Source organism: Silurus meridionalis, chromosome 6 (assembly GCF_014805685.1).
Source record: "Silurus meridionalis isolate SWU-2019-XX chromosome 6, ASM1480568v1, whole genome shotgun sequence".
Taxonomy (NCBI): Eukaryota; Metazoa; Chordata; class Actinopteri; order Siluriformes; family Siluridae; genus Silurus; species Silurus meridionalis.
In genome coordinates, this window is record NC_060889.1 from 4,209,020 (window position 1) to 4,231,154 (window position 22,135).

At 43.0% G+C, this 22,135-nt stretch overlaps 3 protein-coding genes across 4 annotated transcripts; 2 read left to right on the forward strand and 1 right to left on the reverse strand.

Moving 5' to 3' along the window:
* Positions 1 to 721: 721 nt before the first annotated feature.
* Positions 722 to 4,641, reverse strand: cope (COPI coat complex subunit epsilon). 2 transcript variants are annotated; one of them, XM_046852022.1, is made up of 10 exons: positions 4,476 to 4,632; positions 3,934 to 3,996; positions 3,311 to 3,411; positions 2,788 to 2,940; positions 2,632 to 2,685; positions 2,458 to 2,539; positions 2,092 to 2,247; positions 1,562 to 1,630; positions 1,001 to 1,075; positions 722 to 874 (listed from the first exon to the last, which is right to left on the reverse strand). In XM_046852022.1, the coding sequence occupies exons 1-10, from the start codon at positions 4,575 to 4,577 to the stop codon at positions 827 to 829; spliced, it is 903 nt and encodes a 300-aa protein (XP_046707978.1). In that variant the 5' UTR covers positions 4,578 to 4,632; the 3' UTR covers positions 722 to 826. The 2 variants fall into 2 exon arrangements, with proteins under 2 accessions (XP_046707978.1, XP_046707977.1); XM_046852021.1 differs by having other exon boundaries at positions 2,632 to 2,940; positions 4,476 to 4,641.
* Positions 4,642 to 6,295: 1,654 nt separating this feature from the next.
* On the forward strand, positions 6,296 to 11,898 carry dnajb4 (DnaJ heat shock protein family (Hsp40) member B4). The gene is made up of 4 exons (XM_046852020.1): positions 6,296 to 6,852; positions 7,926 to 8,074; positions 8,160 to 8,585; positions 10,996 to 11,898. The coding sequence occupies exons 1-4, from the start codon at positions 6,642 to 6,644 to the stop codon at positions 11,227 to 11,229; spliced, it is 1,020 nt and encodes a 339-aa protein (XP_046707976.1). The 5' UTR covers positions 6,296 to 6,641; the 3' UTR covers positions 11,230 to 11,898.
* Positions 11,899 to 12,632: 734 nt separating this feature from the next.
* Positions 12,633 to 22,111, forward strand: gipc2 (GIPC PDZ domain containing family, member 2). Its single transcript, XM_046852566.1, has 6 exons — positions 12,633 to 13,371; positions 18,230 to 18,415; positions 19,400 to 19,580; positions 19,655 to 19,767; positions 19,901 to 19,982; positions 20,972 to 22,111. Exons 1-6 carry the CDS (start codon positions 13,036 to 13,038, stop codon positions 21,121 to 21,123), a joined length of 1,050 nt encoding a protein of 349 aa, XP_046708522.1. The 5' UTR covers positions 12,633 to 13,035; the 3' UTR covers positions 21,124 to 22,111.
* Positions 22,112 to 22,135: the final 24 nt, after the last annotated feature.

The following is a 22,135-nucleotide window of genomic DNA, read 5'->3' on the forward strand; positions in this document are numbered from 1 at the left end:
GTTCAATAGGGTCGAAGCAGGTCAGGAGATCTTCCACTCCAACACATGGAAAGCATGTCTTCCTCAAGCTGGCTTTTTCCATGATGGAACAGGTTTGGGTCTCCTAGTTCAAGTGAAGGGAAAACTTCATGCAGCATCCTAAGATGTTCTATACAATTGTGTGCCTTCAACTTTGTTTTCCAAATGTTACCTCAATCACATATGGGTGGGAAAGTCATGTGTTCCACTGCTTCTGTCCATATAGTCTACATGTCTGTGGTTGAGCAATAGCACTGAACCACATCCTACAAACGGGAAGTCGTTAGAAAAGGAGGCGGGGCTTAAAAGGATGTCATTTTGTGAGATATTTTATATACACTAATTATCAGGATGTTTTAGTGATACTCAGAACATCACATGGAAATTTTCACCACATCCACGATGACAGTTTCCTTATCAACAATTTTCCACCAATCAAAATCCAGAATTCAATTGTGTACACCAGTCTGTCTATTGTTTGATTTATACATGAGTGTATTTACTGATAAACACAATGTATTTGTTGTCCATCTTAGTGTTATTCTTTCTTATTTTTTAAGATAAAACAAGAACACGAGCCTCATTCCTCATGGTGTGTGAAGAACCAGGCCGTTACCGCCATCTAGTGTCGAGTGAGCAAACCTGCAGCGTAAAAACATCTGAAACAGCGTATTATTTCCATCTGCCTAATCAGAATCAAGTGTTCTGTGGGGTATAAAGGAATTTATTCGAACGGTATACAGGAATAAAACATATTACAAACAAAACAATGTGTGTGTGTGTTCAGAATGTCAGGAGCCAGATGTGTTCAGGCGCTGGGAGCGTACTGCATCACAAGTCTGTCGAAATCGTTCTCCTGGGGGCGAGAAGCAGAACCAGGGGTCACCAAAGCTTTTCTTTACGCTGCATTAGTAACGGGTCATGGCACAAGAGGCTTCTGTTCTTTCTTTAATTATAACGGAGGAAGTTGGAACGGACTTACCTTTGCGACATAATCCTTCACGAACGGATGCGACTTGTGGGCGTCTTTCAGCTGAGACAGGTAGCGATTCGTGACCTGTATGGACACGAGGGAAAAGATGGAAATCACAACTTCTGTCCGTGTTATTTATTCATTCTTCATATGCCCTGTAAGGCCAAAAGTTTCAGGACACCTGACTATCCCACCCATATGCAGTTCTTCCCCAAACCGTTACCACCAACACTATTGTTTTGGACGTCTTTGGATTCTGTGGCTCCAAAACCAGCTCCATGAAGATCTGCTTTATATGAATTGGAAGTGTGTGGGAGATCTTGAGTGGCCTCCTAGAGAGCTACTGAACAACTCATCTCACCTCCATTAGCACCCGAGTTTAAAAACAGCCCTTTGGCTGAAGTAAATCTCACACAAAATCCAGTGGAACATCTGTGTGTGAGTGGAGCTTATTATAACAGGAAAAAAGGGACTCGATGGAAAAAAGCGCACATGGTCAGGTGTCCATAAACTTTTAGCCAACCTCAGATGACAGGAAAATGGAAAGAAAAGAAAAAAATAAGGACTCACCTCAGGAGGTTTTCCCAGGTGCTGCGTTAAGACGATCAGGTTGATGAGTGTTTCTGGGTGGCTGCTGTCCTACAGGTGGTGGAGATAGTAGGGTGGGGTTAGAAATATCAATTCAATTTATACAATTTATAAAATGACAGAAAATCAATGTCTCAGACCGGGAAACGTTCCTCCGTCCTACAGCAGGGTTTCTACACATTTTCCAGACGCTAATCTACAGACTTCACTAAAGGTTTTAAAGACCATATTGAGCATGTGAAATAATGATACACCAAAACTACAGCATGCGTTACGTTACAATCTCTGATGAATGTCGAAATCAAAATCTCTCGTTCTTTCTGTGCTTAGTAGCACGGTAGGGGGCGCTGTACTGCCATGGAAACGGCTGCCACACAACTTAACGACCAATCACGGCTGTGCAGATCCAGTCTGTGTAGTCTGTGTCTGTTTTCAGACGCCTCGATGCGGATAAGCGACTTTTGGGAAACGACCGGCAACGAAAGTGTGGACGCAGAAATGGAGGTACGAACCTTATCCAGGGCGTCCTGCAGGACCGACTCGGCTTCGTCCCATTTACACTGAGCCATGTGACACGCGGCCTGGCCATTCAGCAGGATCAGAGTGGGCGAGTATTTATCGGACATCTCCTGGAAGATATAAAAGGCGTCCTGCAGCTTCTCGCCTCCCTGTGGAAACATTTCACACGGCTCTCAGGGGGATTTTAAACTGAGATCGCGGCGATTTTTCTGTTACAGTGACTGTATATCGTGTAGGGAAGGAGCCCCCTGTGGCAGAGGGAAACATTTCACTAATATTATTATCACTTATGTAATAATACGAATAAAAACACATTGTGATACATAGGAAAAACGTGCAGTGACATCGTTTATACTCACGACGGCGAGGTTGACCCAGGCCGTGGCCAGCTGAGTCAGCGTGGCGTCTTCATCCTGTTCCTGCATCTTCTTCAACTCCTTCCTGCACACATGCGCACGAAAGCGTGTCAGAACCTCACAGCAAGCTGGAAAACATTATACGTTACACTGTATCAGTAACAAGAAGCCCTCTACCTCGCCACGTCCACTCTGTCCAGCTTCAGAAGGATCTGAACACTCATCGCCATGCTGCCACACACACACACACACACACACACACACACACAGATTAGACTTGTACGTCTTTCACAGAGCGTTCCAGGAGTGTAAAAGCATTTTTGGAACACCAACCACTCGATGCTGTCGCCCTGGTGCAGCGTGCGCAGAGCCGCGTCCGTGTTCCCCTCGTGCAGGTAGATGGCCGCAGCCATCAGAAGGAAGGTGGTGTTGGACACGTCCACGCTCTTACTCATTTTCCCATCCAGATCCGTCACGATGGCATCCCTGGCAATTTCATGTTGGGATTAACTTCATAGATCTTTCCTATGTATTAGACATGGTTTTTCCTAGAGGTCGACCGATTAATTGGTTTTGCGATTAAACGGTACTGATAGTTGATTGCCAAAACCATCAGCAACAATACAAACCGCTAGTTTTTCCCAGATTGCATTATACAGTACGAGGGCGGCCTCTAGAGGCGAATCATTAATGCTACGTGCTGTTTATTGATATACATTACAGCACAGTGAAATTCTTTTCTTCGCATATCCCAGCATGTGTAGAAGCTGGGGTCAGAGCCCAAGGTCAGCCATAATACTTTTATTTTTATTTTTTAACAGCAAGATGGATTCATGGTAAACACGTAGATACGCACCTTTTGGCTTCGCTGGACATGTACTCCGCGAACATCCGCACGGCCTTCAGCTCCTCAGAGGAACTCGACTTGATGTCCTCCAGCACCACTCCATACTTCCTCTGTGTGAAGGGAAAAGAAAGTCACTGCACTGAGAATTCAGACATACACAGGATTCTCACGCTGCTGCCTCAAAGTCACGTCCACGCGTATTAAAACAGCAGTATGACTTTCATAATGAAATTTATTTATTAGCAGCATTCATATCTAGAGGTCAACGTGTGCAAAAACAAACAGCACATGGTGTCAGTGATTCGCCTCTAGAGGCCGCTCTCGTAATAACAACTGACAGGAAGCCGGAAAAACTATTGGTATGGATTTTTGCCGATAGCCGATAGTTCCAGCAATCAACTATCCAGTGCCTCAAACTCTTAATAACTAAGAGAAAAGTTAAGCAACTTTTATAAAAATAAAATAACAAAATGCCCAAATAATTTGAGTCTGGTGGAAGAAGACATGATGGGAAATGCAGTCCATCTTGTTGTACTGAATGATAATGTCTAATGAGTGTATCCTTGATCGTCACTGCAACGTTAAACCATTTTTAGAAACACTAGTACACAAACGCATGCACACACTCGTACCTGTGCGATGTACGCTCTGTATAGGAGAATATCCTTCTCCAGCTCTTTCTCCGGTCCAGAGGTCTGTAAAATAAAGCAGTAATATCACTCGGACATAAAAAAAAAAAAGAAAGAAAGAAATACAGAAACCATCATTTTGTACTAATTAGATTTATTCGCTAAATTCTGTATCATTACAAACTTCTTTCACTGATATAAAATCATGTATTGAGTTTTTTCCGACTCTAATAATTAAGAGTTAATTGATTGTGAGTCGGGAAGTCTCGCGAGAACATCGCGATATCTGGACACTGAGGCTTGTTATGTCTATTGCTCTGCGATATGATGTCACAACTTTCCTAAATAAACCCCTAACACCGGTTTCAGGACATTATAATCATTTTGTTATCAAATAATAAGTATTTAATTCGTAAATAAGGACAGCTAGCCGAGTCCTAGCCCAGCTGCTTCATCCTAATGTTGCTATGTAAAGCTAATAGTCAGCACAAATTAGTGCTTCTAATACTTTTTATTTATTTATCTAAACCACAACGCGTTAATACCTTAACTTTCTGTGCCTCGTTGATGCAGTGTTGATAACTTCCGATATAAAAGGCGTTTTTAACATCGAACAGCTCGTCCACTTCTCCCTGCTGCGACGCCATCTTGCTTTACCGGCTATGACTTGACTTCGCTTCTTTTCCTATCCGCATTCGACAAAGCCCCGCCTTCTTTTCACTGAATGGTTAGTTTTTTACACCCGACCGCGGTTCTGTAGCAATAGAACCAATCAAGGTGCAGAAACTAGAGACTGTTAACCAATCCTGTAATAGAAGGCGGGATTTTTCCTGAATGAGGGTGTCCAATGTAAAAAATGTCTACGTCACACAGCCACGTCGTCTACCGTCCGTCACTTCCGCGTTTACAAGAACGCGTTTATCCTCTAACGGATAAACAACGCAATAACAGCGGATAAAGAAATATCTTTTTTTTTCTTTCTAATAATCCTTACATTATTTTTTTTTTAAAGTTAAATAACTCTAATATGTGCAAAATCTAAATAAATAAGATTTAAGGAGTTATAACAAGTTATTAAGTGTATGTTAAATAATAAGTGTTATATTAATGACGTAATCACGGAAATTATCATTATCTAAAATTTAGTCATAATTTTTATTAATGTAGAGGGCTATAAACATTTATATCGTTTTTATATAGATTTTATAAAGTTATTAAACTAAAATGAAATACTTTGTGGAAGTTTTTGTTACGTGAGCGCTGTATGATGTACATGTGGCCTGCAGGGGGCGCCATTATCGAATTAATGCTCGACACTGTCTTACTGTGCGTTACCACAAAAATTACCAGCGGGAGTTATGACGTCATAGACTTGGCCTTATTTGGTCAAATCATTTTAAACAAACCCCCAGAGATGCTCCGTGAATGTGAATATACTCACTCGAATGTTGGTGGATCTGATTTATTGTGAAACGAATGAAGATATAATCAGCCATTTCTGCTCTGCGCTTACCGCCAAAAATAACACCAGGGCCTATAAATGACACGTAACAAGATTTTCTATTTATAGGGAATGAGGCATAGCGGTGTGAAATCCACGGCGGGTTTGTCCCCCCCGGTACGCTGACGTTCTCAGTGAGTTACGCTGCAGTCTGGACTAATAATGGCAGGCCCTGGGCTGTGTTCAAACACGCTCCCAACTTATTTTCTTCAAAATGGGATTTATCCGTCCGTATTAACGAGTTGCAGATCAACACAAACAGACTACAGCAAAAGAAAAACACAGTAGCATTAATAACATATAACCACGTCCATGTTCATGCCAATTTTTCAATTTTTACACCATTAAGTTAACGTCCTTACAAATGACTTCGCCAAGACGTCGTGTGTTTACAAAGCTGTAGCTCTATCGTTCTGGCGCTACCTTAAGTCACATCCTCGCTAACTGTATCTGCAATTAGCAAGTGAAGCACTGAAAATATCCGGGGTGGAGCTTTTTGGACGTTAACGGTAATCAGGCTCGATTGGTCAAAAGAAATCGTGTTAATGGTTGGGACACGTTTAATGTAGCTGCGTTCACATTTATTCGTCGCTTTAATTTTTTTCTTCAAATTGAAAAAAAAAAAAAAAAAAGCTGCACTGTTTCTGTCACGCGTTAATCTTCTTCGTTTCGGGGTCACATGACTACGGGAAATTAAAAAAAATACACATTTTTTTTTCTCTTTATTTTCTCAGTCAACGACGGTTGAAACGTAGGGGGGAATAATGACGTAAGAATTCATATTTAAATGATCTGTTACGTCACAAATAAGCCACGCCCCATCTAAGCCCGATCCCTGTATAATGGTGTATATTTAATTATTTAAAAGCCTGAGTTCTGGATGCAGGACCTGGTACAAGGGTTCGAATATGAATCGGGGGTGCGGAAGATGGAGGAAATGACGTTGGTTTTTCTAGAAAGAGCCCACAGATGAAGATGAGGAGGAGGAGGAGGGAGGAAGAGGAGGAGGAGGAGGAAGAGGGAGATCCAGCCTGGCTATTTAAAGGAGCAACAGGGAGGAAAAACCCATAAGAGCACAGTGTCAGCCCCGGAGAGAACCCTGTGGGGTTTATGGGTATTTATAGGGACTGATTCGGACAGGACGGGATTTTGATCAGCCAGTGTTTTAGAGGACACACACACACAAACGCGCGCGCGCACAGATAAAACAATGGGGAAGGATTATTATAAAATCCTGGGCATTTCGAAAGGAGCTGCTGAGGAGGATATTAAGAAGGCATACAGAAAACAGGCTCTGAAATGGCATCCGGATAAGAACAAGGCTCCCAACGCGGCGGAGAAATTCAAGGAGGTGGCCGAAGCCTATGAGGTCCTGAGCGACCCGAAAAAACGCGACATATACGACCAGTATGGAGAAGAAGGTAAAGGATTCCTGTTTATTATAGGGATTATTATAGGGATTATTATAGGGGGGTGATATATTAAATAAAATGGCGCTGTCGGGGATAATAACCATATTGGGGCAAAAAAATATATTGTGTTTCCATGACAACGTGGCTGTTGCGGTGAGGCTGGTACAACGGCTGGTGCGATATATCGGTACCTCCGTGCTGTACCGCGCATACGACAATTCGGTAACACCATGAGCGATTGAATCAATTACTCAAACATAAGGAAATGACTTCAAAACATTTGCATACTAATGTAGGTGAGGAGGCTTTGGGTGCAGTGAGCTTGAAAAATCCATTCGCTCAAGACCTTCCACACACTTTCCAACCCATGGAAAGCAGATCTTTATGAAGCAGGCTTTCTGCACTTTGGGCACTCTAGCACGTCCCAGGATATCCTGAGTGTCTCCAACTGTGTGCTGAAAGTTTGGGGAAGAAGTACATATGCTTGGAAGTGCCAGGTGTCCCAGTATCTATGTTCATATAGTGTGTATTTATCAGGGTTTTTCAGATTTTTTAAATTATTTAATGCACATGTTTATAAATACTAATCAGCAGCACCTATGCCTAAGCCACACCCACAAATCTCCTTATAAGGCTAAGAGAGAGCTGAACCCGACATGGCGAGTAAACAGTGAAAGAGGACACGATGAGCATTGATACGAGTGAATCCTCAGACCAATCATATTGTGCTTGTGGTTTGGTTCGGATGGTTCCCATGTGCTGCTCGGCTCAGAACAGAATCTGCATCGAGCACGGCCGCAAATGAAATGTTCTAGAGAGTTTACGATGAAGATTAAAGCTTGGAAAGGAAAACCAGAGGTTGTCAGAGTGCAGCTCGGTTCCGCTCGCATGTACAGTTTTCACTTTGTTCGAAATTTTCCTTTTAGAGGGGACCATTACTTTTGCACATCATTGACCAGCTAGTCTCATTTGTTTGCATTTGGTTTTGATTGTTTTCTTTTTCTTATACTGCATATGTCAGATTGATTGATCTTTTAAACAGATGTTTCAAACTGTTGGAATATTATTTTCACGGTGTTCAGGTTTAAAAGGTGGAGGCGGAGGTGGAGGAGGAGGAGCGACCGATGGCCAGGGCAGCACCTTCACGTACACGTTCCACGGCGACCCGCATGCCACCTTCGCCACCTTCTTTGGTGGCACCAATCCCTTCGAGATGTTCTTTGGCCGCAAGGTGAGGACACGAGTGAGGGGAAGAGTCGTTACTGCATGGTATTATATTCGTATCAGGAGTGTTATTCGCATCGCTCTGATTTCAGGTGAACGGGAGAGACGATGAGGACATGGAGGTGGACACCGGGGACCCTTTCGGCTCCTTCACCAGTTTTAACCTGAACGGGTTTCCTCGTGACCGACAGCCTCGGCGCAAGCAGGACCCGGCCATCCACCACGAACTGCGCGTCTCTCTCGAGGAGGTCTTTCACGGCTGCACCAAGCGCATGAAGATCTCGCGACGTCGCCTGAACGCCGATGGCCGCACCACACGCACCGAGGACAAGATCCTGTCCATCGAGATCAAGCGCGGCTGGAAAGAGGGCACCAAGATCACGTTTCCCCGTGAGGGCGACGAGTCTCCCGGCTGCATTCCTGCCGACATCGTCTTCGTCATCAAGGACAAGCCGCATCCACACTTCAGGAGGGAAGGGTCCGACATCGTCTACCCCGTCCGCATCAGCCTGCGCCAGGTGGGCATCCCGGCTCACACCGCCACATCTGTCTCACACTGTTACACACTCTATACAGATGTTTCAGCTGCTAGATACAGGATGTCTGCAGATGTTCAGGGTGACCGTTATTGATGGTCATCTGACCAGATGGTACTAGATGTTGAGGGTCATGCTGACAGATGTTTCCGGATGTTAAGGGTCATGTTCATAAACGTTTATAGATTTGGTGGGTTGTGCTGATAAACAGGATCATCTTCTTTACAGAGGTTGAAAATCGATATTGCGGGTTGTTTTCAGTAGTTGTTTACAGATGTTAGGTTTTATGGAAACAGATGTTTACACATGTGGAGAATCGTGTTAAAAGATGTTTACAGATGTTGAAGGACAGGTTAACAGACAGTTACAGATGTTGAGTTTGAGTTAGTGGATGTTTACAGATGTTCATCGTCACGTTATAGATGTTAACAGATGCTGAGTATCAGGAAAGTACACGTTTCCAGATGTTCAGGGTCATGTTAGAGACATTTACAAATGTTGAGGCTGCTTATCATATTAAAAGATGTCTACACGTGTCGATAATAGAGCATGAGGTTGTCTGACAAATGCTTACAGATGTTTCAGGTTTGGGTGATTTGTGGATGTTGAGGGTCATACTCATAGATTTTTGTTTTTACAAATGTTTTAGGGCCGTAGATGTCGGAGTTTCATTTGAACAGGTGTCGAATGCGGTGTACAGATGTTGTCATGTTAACCGACGCAGAGAGTCATATTTCTGTTTTCAGATGAGTGCTATCGGCTGATGTGTACACATGTTCAAGATCCGGATGATTTTTTTTTTACAGCTGTTTCCAAATCAGATATTCAGGACTATTTTTCCAGATGTGTTAATAGATGTTATATGGTACAGTTTCTGTATGTTTGAAGACTAAAATATGTTTACAGAAGACAAGGATGGGAACAGATCTGCCTGAGATGTTGAGTTGTGTAGCCAGATGTTTACAGATGTTGACAGTCTTTGTTGAAACTTCCATACAGTAGAAATCCACACAAAACGAATCCCTACACAGTCAAGACAAAATGAATATGGTCCTCAGTCTCCTGCATGAAAGGTGATCAGAAAAGTATTGGGACACCTGACTTTTCCAGCTGCATGTGGCTGTTCTGGAAACTGTGACCACACAGTTTGAGGCACACAGTTGTATAGGACGTATTTGGACGTGGGAGAATGGAATTGTCCCTTCAATTGAACTAGGAGACCCAAATGTGTTCCAGCATGAAGATGCCCCTGTGCACAGAGCCAGCTCTATTTAGATCTGCTTTCTATGGGTTGGAGTGAAAGATCTCCTGCTGTAGAGCTCCAACACTATTGAACACCTTGCAAAATACCTGAATGAAATCGGCACAAAATCTAGTGGAACATCTTCCCAGAAGAGTGGATCTTGTTGTAAAAGCAAATGGGGACTCAAAAAAGAAGCACAAGCATCTTATGCTCAGGTTTCCACAAACATCTGTCCATCATGTATAGTAAAATAAGGAATAAACTACTTGGCGGTGTTTCCTTTCCCACTCTGTATATGATCACATCATTTCAGAACACCAGAGACGTCGATTTTATCCGCTTGCAGTTACGCTGCTGATGTTTGTATGTTATAAAGTGTCAAAAATAAATCAAGGCCTCACGACCGTCAGATTTCTGCAGCTATTATTAGACGGACGTTTGTTACGGATTGTAGAGTTTTGGACGCTCGGGTGCAGTCGGGGTGTTATTACGGCAGGAGGCATCTTGTCTACTTTCGGAGTGTTATGCAATGTGGAGTATGAGCCATGTGAGATGATCTCAGCTGTTCAGTGCCAAAAGACGAGCGCTCACCCACATAAGCATTCCGGACTCAAGAACGGATCCTCGTACGCCACAGCGAAAAGACGGGAAGTCAAAGTCTTCTCATGAAAATGATTGAAGTGATATATATAAAATCTCAGAGGCCATCCAGCAGGCGCCAAAACACTTCGTCGTTTTCCCGTCCTTTTGATTGAATAATCAGAGATCGCGCCAGTCAGAGCTCGCAATCCGCATCTGTAGCAAACTGCGCAAACTCAACTATATCCGTGTGAATTGAATAGCTGTTTTTTTTTTCGTTTCCACAACAGCTGAGAGAGGAGATGAAATTGATTTCCGTCGACGGTGTATGCAAGCGGTGCTGCTGCGGCTCCAGTGAAAGGAGAGGTGTTGAATTGTGTTCATTGGGTTTCTTGCTTTAGTGAGGACATTCATTCCAGCTGTATGAGATTCCTGTGTGATGCAGCGCTCTGTCCTACTGCTCTTCTTGTGTAATAATTGAAAATGGAATTGATGAAGTTAATTTTCTTTTACATTTCCTGAGTATGTTTAAGTATCCACACCTCTTTTTTTCCCCTTTTCCGATTCCAGTCGTTGTGCGGATGCTCGGTCACGGTGTCCACGATAGATGGGAAAACGTGCAACATGAAGATCACGGAGGTCATCAAACCGGGTATGAGGAAGACGGTAGCTGGACAGGGGCTTCCCTTTCCCAAGAACCCTGAGCAGAGAGGAGACCTCATCGTGGAGTTTGACGTGAACTTTCCCGACAGTCTGCCGTCCAACGCCAAGGACGTCCTGAAACGCCATTTACCCGCTTCATGAAGGGAAAACCGCAGCAGGACTGTGCCACAACGATGCCACGTCATCGTCGTCGATCTCCCTCCATCCCCCAACCAGACCCCAGACAAATCCCCACTACGCCCCAGAGTCAATGCACAATTCCAGTTTTTTAATTCTTTGTTTTGTTTTTTTTACCCCGTATAAGGTCATAAACGTGCAAGTGCAATCTCCATGTCTGAAAGTAAACGTCAGATTGGACTCCGATACTCTGTGTTCTTTACCTTCTTTGAATGGGGAACGCCGGAGTGGCCGTGATAATCATTTATTATATTTAATAATTATTTTATTATATCTTTTTTTTTATTATTATTATTATTATATATACTGAAATATACAGCACATTATTATTATTATTATTATTATTATTATTATTATTATTATTATTATTATTATTATTACTGGCAGTTTCAGTGCAGCCTGATTTGGAATTTTTCACGGCTGCTTTCTAACATTTTATTTTGGGAAGAAAAAATATCTGCACGTATCCTTGCAAAGCTTACAGAGAAAAAAAACTTGTGCGTTTCTCTTTCCTATGCTTTATTTCAAACTCATAATTTTTTTTTTTATGAATTTCCCGACTTGTATTCAGTTTGCTAAAGCCTTGAACCGAGATATTTATTTCAGAAATAAATTTCGAAACGGTGGAATGTACAGGTGCGTTTTTGTCATTTAAATGTTCCATAAAAAAAGTGCAATATTTATTCTTACGCTTTTAGTTACGCAGCGAGACACAAAAAAAACCGTGTTTTGTACTAGTGTTTGTCTGTGTGCTTATACATATGATACCTAATGTCTACTTGAATAAAAATTTTAATAACAAAATATTTAACTGAGACCATTTTAAGAATAAAAAGAGAATCTATATTGGGAGATTGTTAATGTTGTTACTTCAGACTTTCATCCAGATCCTGCAGTGAAATGTGCAGCTGTCAAGTGTATGCTGCTATAATACATGTCCCCGCTAGGGGGCACGTGTTCACCAGGTATATTTACCTTCAGCATGGAGCAGGTGTGTTCCGACCCGGAAATAACACAATTGTTTCTTTTGTTTTTATTTTGATTAATACAACTAATATTTATTCTCAATTATAAATGATCATATAACAATATTAAAATATTATTACTATATAGTAATGCTTTTTAATTATTGTATTCAATCATTAATCATTTATAATTAGTATTTATTTACTATTTTTATATATATAGTCATACCATATATTTATATTAAATGTTAGTTATTATATTTATATCTCTATATATAATAAACGTATATTAAATGTTTAGTTTGTTAGTTGCTCTACGTCAGCGTTTGTGTCGCGCGCGAGAATAATTCGACGCACGCGCTCCACCTGACAGGTAAAATGACTTTTCGGTTTGACGTAGGCGCGTCTCTCTGTGCGCATGCGCACCCGGGCGCCGTTGTTGGTGCACCGATTCACGGAGTTTCATAGGCGGAGGAAAAAAAACCCCGAGGAAACCTGCTTTATGTTTGTTATCGGATATATATTTTTTGATTATTATTTTCGGTTTTACGGTAAGATTCACGCGCATAGAGACGTTTTTGTTTGTTTTTTTAAAGAAATAATTATTTAACAAAAACTAAATCAGTCTGAAAGCTCTACAGGTTGCTGTATTCGGGCGCGCGCTCTCAGTACCTGCCGCGCGGATCAGTTGTTTATTTATAGAGTTCGATATTTTTTGTTTATTTGTTTATTTTATTTAAACACATTCCCTCCTCCCCTGCCGTGTCCCTCACCGCCGGTTCCCCGGTGAGGAAGAAGCCACGCGATGCCGCTGGGCCTGAGGAGGAAGAAGAAGTCGCGGGAGAGCTCGAGCCTGGTGGAGAATGAGGAGGTCGGTGGTGGTGGAGGAGGAGGAGGGGGAGGACACGCGGGGAAGAGCGCGGCGATGAACGGTGGTGGTGGAGGTGGAGGTGTTGGTGGTGGTGGTGTTGGTGGAGGAGTCAGTGGAGGTCTCGCACCACCGCCCGCAAACTTGCGCCCCAAACTCGTGTTCCACACGCAGCTCGCGCACGGCAGCCCCACCGGCCGCATCGAGGGCTTCAGCAACGTCAAGGAGCTGTACAGCAAAATCGCCGAGGCGTTCAATCTCAGCTCCACTGAGGTATCACACACACACACACCCCAAGAGCGTGCACAGGTGCATAGTGCACGAGCTCACCCACACATAGAGGAAGTCAGAGTGTATGGAGAGCTTTGGCACGTTCAGGTGGAAAAAGTGTACTAGACTGTCATTGCATCATCTCACACACACACACACACACACACACACACCAGGTGCACCTGATATATAGTTGAACCTTATGGTTTATATTTCTACCAGGTGTGCACCAGTCAAACCGAAGTGTGCAAAAACACTCCTGATCCACTTGTTCCTCTAACCCAAGATTATTCCCAATTAAACACATTACACATGCTTCGGGATCAGTAATCCGAATTTATTTCCCCCGAAGAGTTTGTGAATGAGGTGTTTCCCTTCAGCTTCCTTTCATCCGAACTATGTGCAGAACGTGGCTTATCGGGGTGTGTGTGGTTGAAGGACGCCCAGTGTGTGTGTGTGTGTGTGGTTTGTTGAGGATTTTCCACAACAAGGTATCCGGGTACACCTTTTGGTATCCAGGTGATCCTGTAGGTTCAGAATAAAATCCGGATCTTGAGCTTTATAGTGTGAACACAGATTTTCGCAGGATTTCTCAGCGTGGTTTATCCTGCTGTTAATGCACAATAAATTAATCAAGTATATAATCGAATTCAGCATCTCATGGTGTGTTTATGGTCACCTGAGAAAAGAGGAAGTGTAACTCTAAGATCTGTAATCTATATAATGGACATGTTGTAGTATATGATGTATAAGGATTGTATAAAGTTTTCTTTATTCCGGATGATTCTTTGAAACCAGTCGAGCAGGTAGTCAGGCTACAAGGGTGTGAGCACGAGGTGCCAAAACTTTATGGCGACGCAAACAGCGTGACGTGTTCGGCTCTGAGTCAGTCATTAATCCTTCGCTGCGTCAAAAAACCCACTGTGCTAATGAGTAACGTGTGAAATACCGAGGACATTGATGATAAAGATATTTGAACTAAAAACAGGGTAATAAACTGATACCCAGGTGCTGCTGAAGGTACAAAAGAGAAGATTTCCACCCTACCCTCAAGGAATGCTATACGCCAAACTAGCAAAACATTATTAGCTGACATATCAAGTGTGTGGACACCTGTGCTTTTGCTCTTATAATAAGCTTCTTCTGGGGAGATGTTCCACTAGATATTGTGGAGATTTGTGAGAGATTGCATTCAGTCATGAGGGTGTTAGTGAAGTCAGGTGCTGGTGGAGGTGAGGTGAGGTGAGGAGGCCTGCAGAAAAATCCATCCTAAATGTGTTCAATAGGGTTTGGAGCGCTATAGAAGATCTTCTACACACATCCAAGCCATGTAAAGCATATCTTCATGCCCAGATCTCATGCTGGAACAGGTTAAGTCTCGTAGTCCAAACGATGGGAAAATGCCCTGCATCCAAAGTTTTCCTATACAATCGACTTTGAGGTAACATTTTGGAGAAGAACCACATATAGGTGGAAGAGAATGGACTGGAAATAAAGCGAACATCCTGCTAGCTGTTGTTGGTGTGTCCCATCATCTCAACTGTTAGATCATTTAACAGGAAGAAGGATCGCCACCTCAGGGTTTTCTCTCACTGAGGAAGTCCCTCACGTCCTGCTCAGGAACGATCCACAAGGGTTTGTTTGTAAATTCAGCGTATTGTAAGGATAAGGAATGAAACATCTGGGGAGATGAATCAACGTTGGGGGCGGAGCTACGGATACCCCCCCCAGAGGGTCATCATCATGTCCACATGCCTTTAAACTACAAGCGCGTCCGATTCCTGTGTCAGAAAACGCCGGCCGTCTCCAAACGCAGACACTGGAGACTCCTTCCAACAGTTAGAACGATCGTATTATTAGTTTAGACGTGCAGATATCCGCTGTAGCGACCCCTAATGGGAGAAGAAAAAATAGTAATAAACATGATTAATAGAATTTGTTTTCGATTTGCCCAGAAATGGCGTTCAGGACTATTTTTTCCCTTTCTGCAGGATCAGTGTGCCATTCGGAACGTCAGTTACAGATACTTGTACTTTTTCAGCGTGTGTTCACTTGTTCACATTTCGTCCGGTTTAGGACTTCGATGGACTTCCTGTTCTACGAGCGTAAATTGTGTGCTCTCTGTGTGTTGTGTGCTATGTTTGAGTAAGATTTGACTGTGTGTGTGTGTGTGTGTGTGCGCACACGTCAGGAGCGTCAGCGCAACAAAACGAGGACGTGTGGCTCATTTGTTTAGAGTTTGAATGCTGGACTTGTTAAACTGCATCAGACAGACCCTGTGTGTGTATTTCAGTAACAGAAGCAGGAAACAGAGAAAATGTGACAAACTTGAACTAATGAACCCTGTTCCATGAGGTCATACCGTGAAGAAGATACCGCGATACCCGAGCGGTTAGAAACGCTGAAATTCATGGCGATTACCAGGCGTGGAGCCGTAGGCCTCCTACTGTCCCCCGGGACAAAAACGAAGTCTTCGGCTCCCTCTGCCCCGGGTGCATTTTTTTTCTCACTCTTTTGTTCCTTAGCCGAGTGGAATGTGACCAAACGTTAAATTGGATGACCGAAGACCCTCGCAAAAACTGAGAAAAACACAACATCACCGAAACTTTACACTTTAATGGTAATTTGAGGAGCCAAGTACACGCAGACAGCTGCTGGGTCTCAGTCTGGATGACTGGAGACTAATAAGGGTCCAAAGTCTCAAAGAATTTGATATTTATAACCAAGAAAAACGTATACAGGCAATAAATTTGTCCAAAAAGTAAAAACTGAGCCGCTATGGGGTTGAGGGCCTTGCTCAGGGGCCCAGGAGTGGTAGCTTGGTGACTCATGATCTTTGGCTCCAAAGTTCAATGCCTCCCCCGAGCAAACTAAAGCGACGTAAAGCCGAGAGCGACGATCAGCCGGACTATTTCCACACCGCTTATTACGAAAAGAGGAAGGCGGCTCTGCTTAATGATTACTCCAAATTTACTGCCGGTACAAATTCCTGAGTGCTGTTAACTCCTCCCCCAACGCTCACGTTATAAACGTCTCAGTCATGCCTTTTTAAACAGTTATTTAATGAGCAAAGTGTTTTGTTTGAATCAGCATTTTAACCCAGTTAATGTTTATGGAACGGAAAAATAAGCGAAAGAATAAGGCATGGTTTTAACTTTATTTATTTTTTTATTTAATCAACCAGAACCAACAGCCCGAGATCAGACGGGGAAATACTCAAATCCACCATTTCAAGTGTACGTTTTTATCATTAGTTGTAAAGTCGGGAGCTGCTTTCAGGAAGTGCCAGGTGCAAAGACTTTGTTAATTTGCAGTCATTATTGAGAGAAACGCATATTATGATGGGGAGAGAACTCACACTACGACTTACAGCAATGTTAAGAGTTCCTCCATTCTTCTGAAAAGATGTTCCACTAGATTTTGTAGAGATTTGTGAGGGATTTCATTTAGACACAAGGGTGTCAGGTACTGATGGAGGGGAGATGAGAAGGCATGGGGTGCAGTCAGCGTGAACATTTCATCCCAAAGGTGTTCAATGGGGTTGGAGATCGATAGCAGGAGATCTTCCCCTTCATCGGGGATCTTCTTGGAGCTCGCTTTGTGCATATGGGTGGAACAGGTTTCGGTCTCCATAGTTCTCCAACTTTGGAGAAGAACCACGTATGGCTGGAAAAAGTCAGGGGTTGCGATACTTTTGCCAGTGTATTCCAGGTACAATTTGTTAACCAATGCAACGCCACGTCAACTAGCACTGGTGATTTTCAGAAAAAATTAATAGGTTATTTATAGCAGAGCCACAGCACCGTGTTAACCTGCCTGGATTGTTACACAACGCATGAAATAATTGAGTCGAGCCCTTTGAAAGATACGAAGCAGTTCAAAGTCCACGACTCGTAATACGCCGGTTCTGACGTGCGCGGCGTCGAGAACGTTCTGTGATTCATCAGTGAATTCGTCATGAAATGTTCTTAGAACTAATGAAAAAATGTACAGTAAGGACATGGAGAGGAAGCGCTTGGCAGAAGTGTTTGTGAGCAGGAGTGTGAGATTAGTTATAGTTTGGTGAAGATGTGTGCGAGTGACTAGATGAAGATGAACATCTTGTGCTCGTGAGACGTGTCTGTGATGTCAGAGGCAGCCTTGGCAACCGGTCTGTGGGCGTCTGTGAATTCGCCACTGATCGCACTGTGTGTGTGTGTGTGTGTGTGTGTGTGTGTGTGTGTGTGTGTGTGTGTGTGTGTGTGTGTTTAGTGAGTCCAGCGAGTCCTTCCATTCTAAAATCCCTCCCCAACCTGTGCTCCCTTTAATCCAGTCCTCTTTATATGTTCTGGTAACCAAGGGCAACATGCCTGAATGTGTGTGTCAGCTGATGTGTGTCCACAGAGCTTGCAATACACAAAAGCCAGCAAACGGGCCTGTTGTTTTTGTAAGCGTCCCTCATTAACTAGTACAATTCATGTTTTTGTTTTTTCATTCCAGAATAAAAATAAAAGGTCTGACTAGCTAGCTAGCACTCCAGTCCATTATGGGTAAGATTCACAGATTGGACTGTAGTGAAGAGTTAAAATGCTTTAGTGGCTAGACGAGAAGTCTGGTATTCTGGACGGAGCCTCGCCCAGAGAAATGAAGCGATTTGCATGGATGCTGGCTCCAGCACAACACTCATGGATCTGTTGATACACGTCAACCGGGACAACCAAATGATCCCTCGTTTTTCAGAGCGGTTTTTAATTTCATTTTTCTGAATTTCACTTCTGAAAAATTCATAACCCTGATCTCCTTTCATAATTATTGTATAAGGAACTGGGATTGCACGTTTTTATGCATAAATATTTAACGTGAATATTTCTTCCTGTCCCAGATCCTGTTCTGCACCCTGAACACACACAAAATTGACATGGACAAGCTGCTCGGGGGACAGATCGGCCTGGAGGACTTCATCTTCGCTCACGTTAAAGGCATCAAAAAGGAGGTGGATGTGTTCAAAGCCGAGGACGCGTTGGGTCTCACCATCACCGACAACGGCGGCGGATACGCCTTCATCAAGGTACAACCCGACATCAAAACGTCCTTTCGCGACCCCTGGGTTCCATCGCAGTACGTTCCTGCTGCGATTACCAGGAAGATGAGCGACTCAGCTTTACGCAAATGAGAACCAAATATCGCTGAATAGCAGCCAATCGGATTGTGCAAATTGCTTTATGTAGCAGAGAATTTCGGATGGTAGAAATCCACCACCGCAGCCAAACCTCGTGTTTTTCCTACAGAAAAGGTCAAAAATAAAAATCGACACTGGGACTCAGACCAGACAATAATCCCACATGGTCAGATCAAGGGATTTGAAAATACTGTTGAATGCAAGTTATCTAGTAAAACATAATAGTCCAGCATTAATAAATACAGTGGGCTGGTCTGTTATAAATACCTCGCTAGCATGGACGGCAAGGGGGTGTCACCGGTGTAGCTAATATGGCATGGATAAATCGCTAGCTAGCTTTAATACGGCTAGAAGATAAATTCCTATTTACACAAACAGTGTGAGTAATTAGCGTTTAGATGGCTGTTTGAGGACAGGTTTGAGAGCAGAGAGGACGGGGACACTAAATAACATGCCCTTGCACTAATTGGTACATATCCTGAAACGGTTATGTTTCATAAAATTTAGAATGGAAAGAAAATTTTATGATTCCAGGATCTAAGCTAATGTTCCTCTGCTATGGATTCTGGGTAACACCTAGTACAGAGTTAGCTGGTGTCCTGATAAAAACGATGACTAGATAAGAAGTCCGAAGGGAGTGCAGACACAGACTTCCTATAAAGATGGAAAAAGTCTGCCATCTTGTGTGGACAAGCGTGAGGAATTAAAATTGAATTGAACGAAGAGATACCCAGGACATTTCTGTGTTAACTTTAAAGAGGAAGCAGAATCCTCAACGCCCAGCAAACACAGTGTGTTTAAAAAGCTATTTGCAGCTCATTTGAATGGCTGTATTTTTACTTTATGTAAAACCCAACATTTTCCTGTGTGTAGCGTATAAAGGAGGGCAGTGTGGCAGACGGCGTGAAGGTGATCTGCGTGGGAGACCACATTGAGTGCATTAATGGAAAGAACATCGTGGGGACACGGCACTACGAGGTCGCTCGCATGCTCAAGGACCTGCCCAAAGATCAGTCCTTTACGCTCAAGCTGGTCGAACCTATGAAGGCGTTCGGTAGGGCTTCTTTTACTTCATCACATGACAGGCCGAGGTCCAAGTTTTGTATTAAAATTGACATTTGGTTTCAGAGATGCTCGAGCCAAGATCGAAAGGGTCCAAGCCTCAGGGGGAGAGCCGGATCGGGACGGGCCGTGAAACTCTGAGACTCCGCTCCAAAGGCCCGGCCACCGTAGAGGAAATGGTAAAGTTTGGGGAGGGGGAATTTCTCAGTTCTCTTCTCAGTTCTCAGTTCTCTTCAGTTATCATTTTATTTGGTCTAAGTAAATTTTTGGTCATTTTGTACATGTGATGTGAAACACTTTTTTTGGGTGCAGCCAACAGAGTTTGAAGAAAAGGCAGTGAAAAAAGTGGACGACCTCCTCGAGAGCTACATGGGCATCCGGGACACTGAATTAGGTGAGAACGTGCTGGACACTTACCTTTTACAATCAGGCATATTTTTATGACCAGCTGCCTAATATTGTGTTGGTCGCCCTGTTGCTGCCAAAACATTCGTGACCCTTCTACTGTTGGATCGGACAACACGCCCCTGCCCTCACTCCACACTCGGCTGCCCACGACTCTGTCCCCGGTTCACCACTGTTCCTTCCTTGAAGCACTTTTGATCGATACTGACCACTGCAGATCAGGACCAGCCCGCAAGAGCTGCAGTTTTGGAGACGCTCTGACCCAGTTGTCTAGACAATTGAGACAATTTGGCTCAAAACCTTACGTTTGCCCATTTTTTCTACAAAATGTTCACTTGCTGCCTAATAAGTAAATCCACACAGTAACAGGTGCCATGATGAAGAGATCATCAGTGTTCTTCACTTCATCTGTCGATGTTCTGCCTGATCAATGAAAGTCTTGTAAGAACTCAATATAGAGTTGCTGGTATAAAAACAAGCAGTATAAATATATGAGAGGTGCAGCGTTTACCGTGTGGAAAAATGTAAACCCCTTAGTGGTTGGTCTTCACCTGCATCTGGCTTGGGGGAAAATACGGGTAGACATTTTTGGTCAAGAGCTAGCAATGTAAATTTGAGGGTGATGTAGAGGGAATGTTAGCTAGGTGTTTGCAGAATTAATTGCCTTCTCATTAAAAAAAAAAAAAAAAATCACAACTCCACCAAACATTTTTTAAACAGATTTAGAAATATACCATTTCAATTTGCCCCTATAAAAGTTTCCATACCTACTGAGCAAGACATAGAAACTCAGAGAAACCTTTAGAGGAACCACACACCTCATCTGAGTGGCACCTGGATAAAAGCCCTGAATGCAAAACCATGGTTGTTTATAATTACAGTCCAAATATCTCCATGGTTGTTTAGTATCTAAGTATCTAGGTATCTAGTATCTAGGTTCTAATTTTAGTAACAGTCTAATCACTCTTAATATTGCAGCGGCCACGATGGTGGAGGTCGGACGGGACAAGGTGAACCCAGACGAGTTCGCCATGGCTCTGGACCAGGCCCTGGGAGACTTCGCCTTCCCAGACGAGTTCGTGTTCGACGTCTGGGGAGCCATCGGAGATGCCAAGCAAGGACGCTTTTAACTCATTACAGCACTACACGTGCGCGCACACACACACACACACACACACACACACACACACTCTCCATGACGTTTCGATGGGAAAAAGGAAGTGCTGTTTATCACTGTGATTTATAAAACACACTGCATTCCACTCAAAGTGTACTTATTCAGCCAAAGAGTGTAAATTACCACTTTTCCGATCGGGTAAATATAAATGATGTATACTTTTCCTGATCAGGTATATATATATATATATATATCTATCTCTCTCAATGCCGTTAGTGGTTACTATTTTGTATGTCATTAAGCACACTTTTCTATAGACAGGGAACACAGTTTGGAACGCATGCCTTACTCAGCACTTTTACGGACCGATAATTGCATCGCATTGGTTTAATTGTGCTTTACTTTGCTACCGTTTTATATCGTGAACGGCTGATTTGCTGTAAAAATCAATCCCATATGTGACCATAAGAGTCCTGTGGACCCCCCTTTCTAGATTTCTGATGCTCACCAATACGAGAAGTGTGAATTATTGTGTACCTGGCTGATTAGATTTAACCCACACACTCGAGCCAAGGACGTGTCGCTCAGCGAAATCAGGACGTGCGCCATAGTCACATGATTTGCCACGAATTATGGCACTTGAATGTCTCTTCTTTCCTTCCTATCACTGGCTCATTAGGAAACATCGCTCGCTTTGACTCCTGTAGATGTGTTTCATAAACGTCTATGAGCACATGCCGTGTCTTTTTTCTAATTATTTTTTAATATGAATGAAAATTTTATGAAATGTCTGTTTCATTACAGTTTGGCCCCATGAAGGATTTACCCATCTTTAACAGTTTTGTAGTTAAAATATTAGCATGAAAAGATGTTCTAGTAAATTTAGACGAGTGATTTTTTTTTTTCTTTTCTGTACAGAATGTTTGTAATCGTCATTTTATAGCTGGATAGATTTGTAATCTTTTAATTTATTTGTTCAATAAAATCACATGGGAAAAACACTGCCCTGATGCCTCGACTGTAAA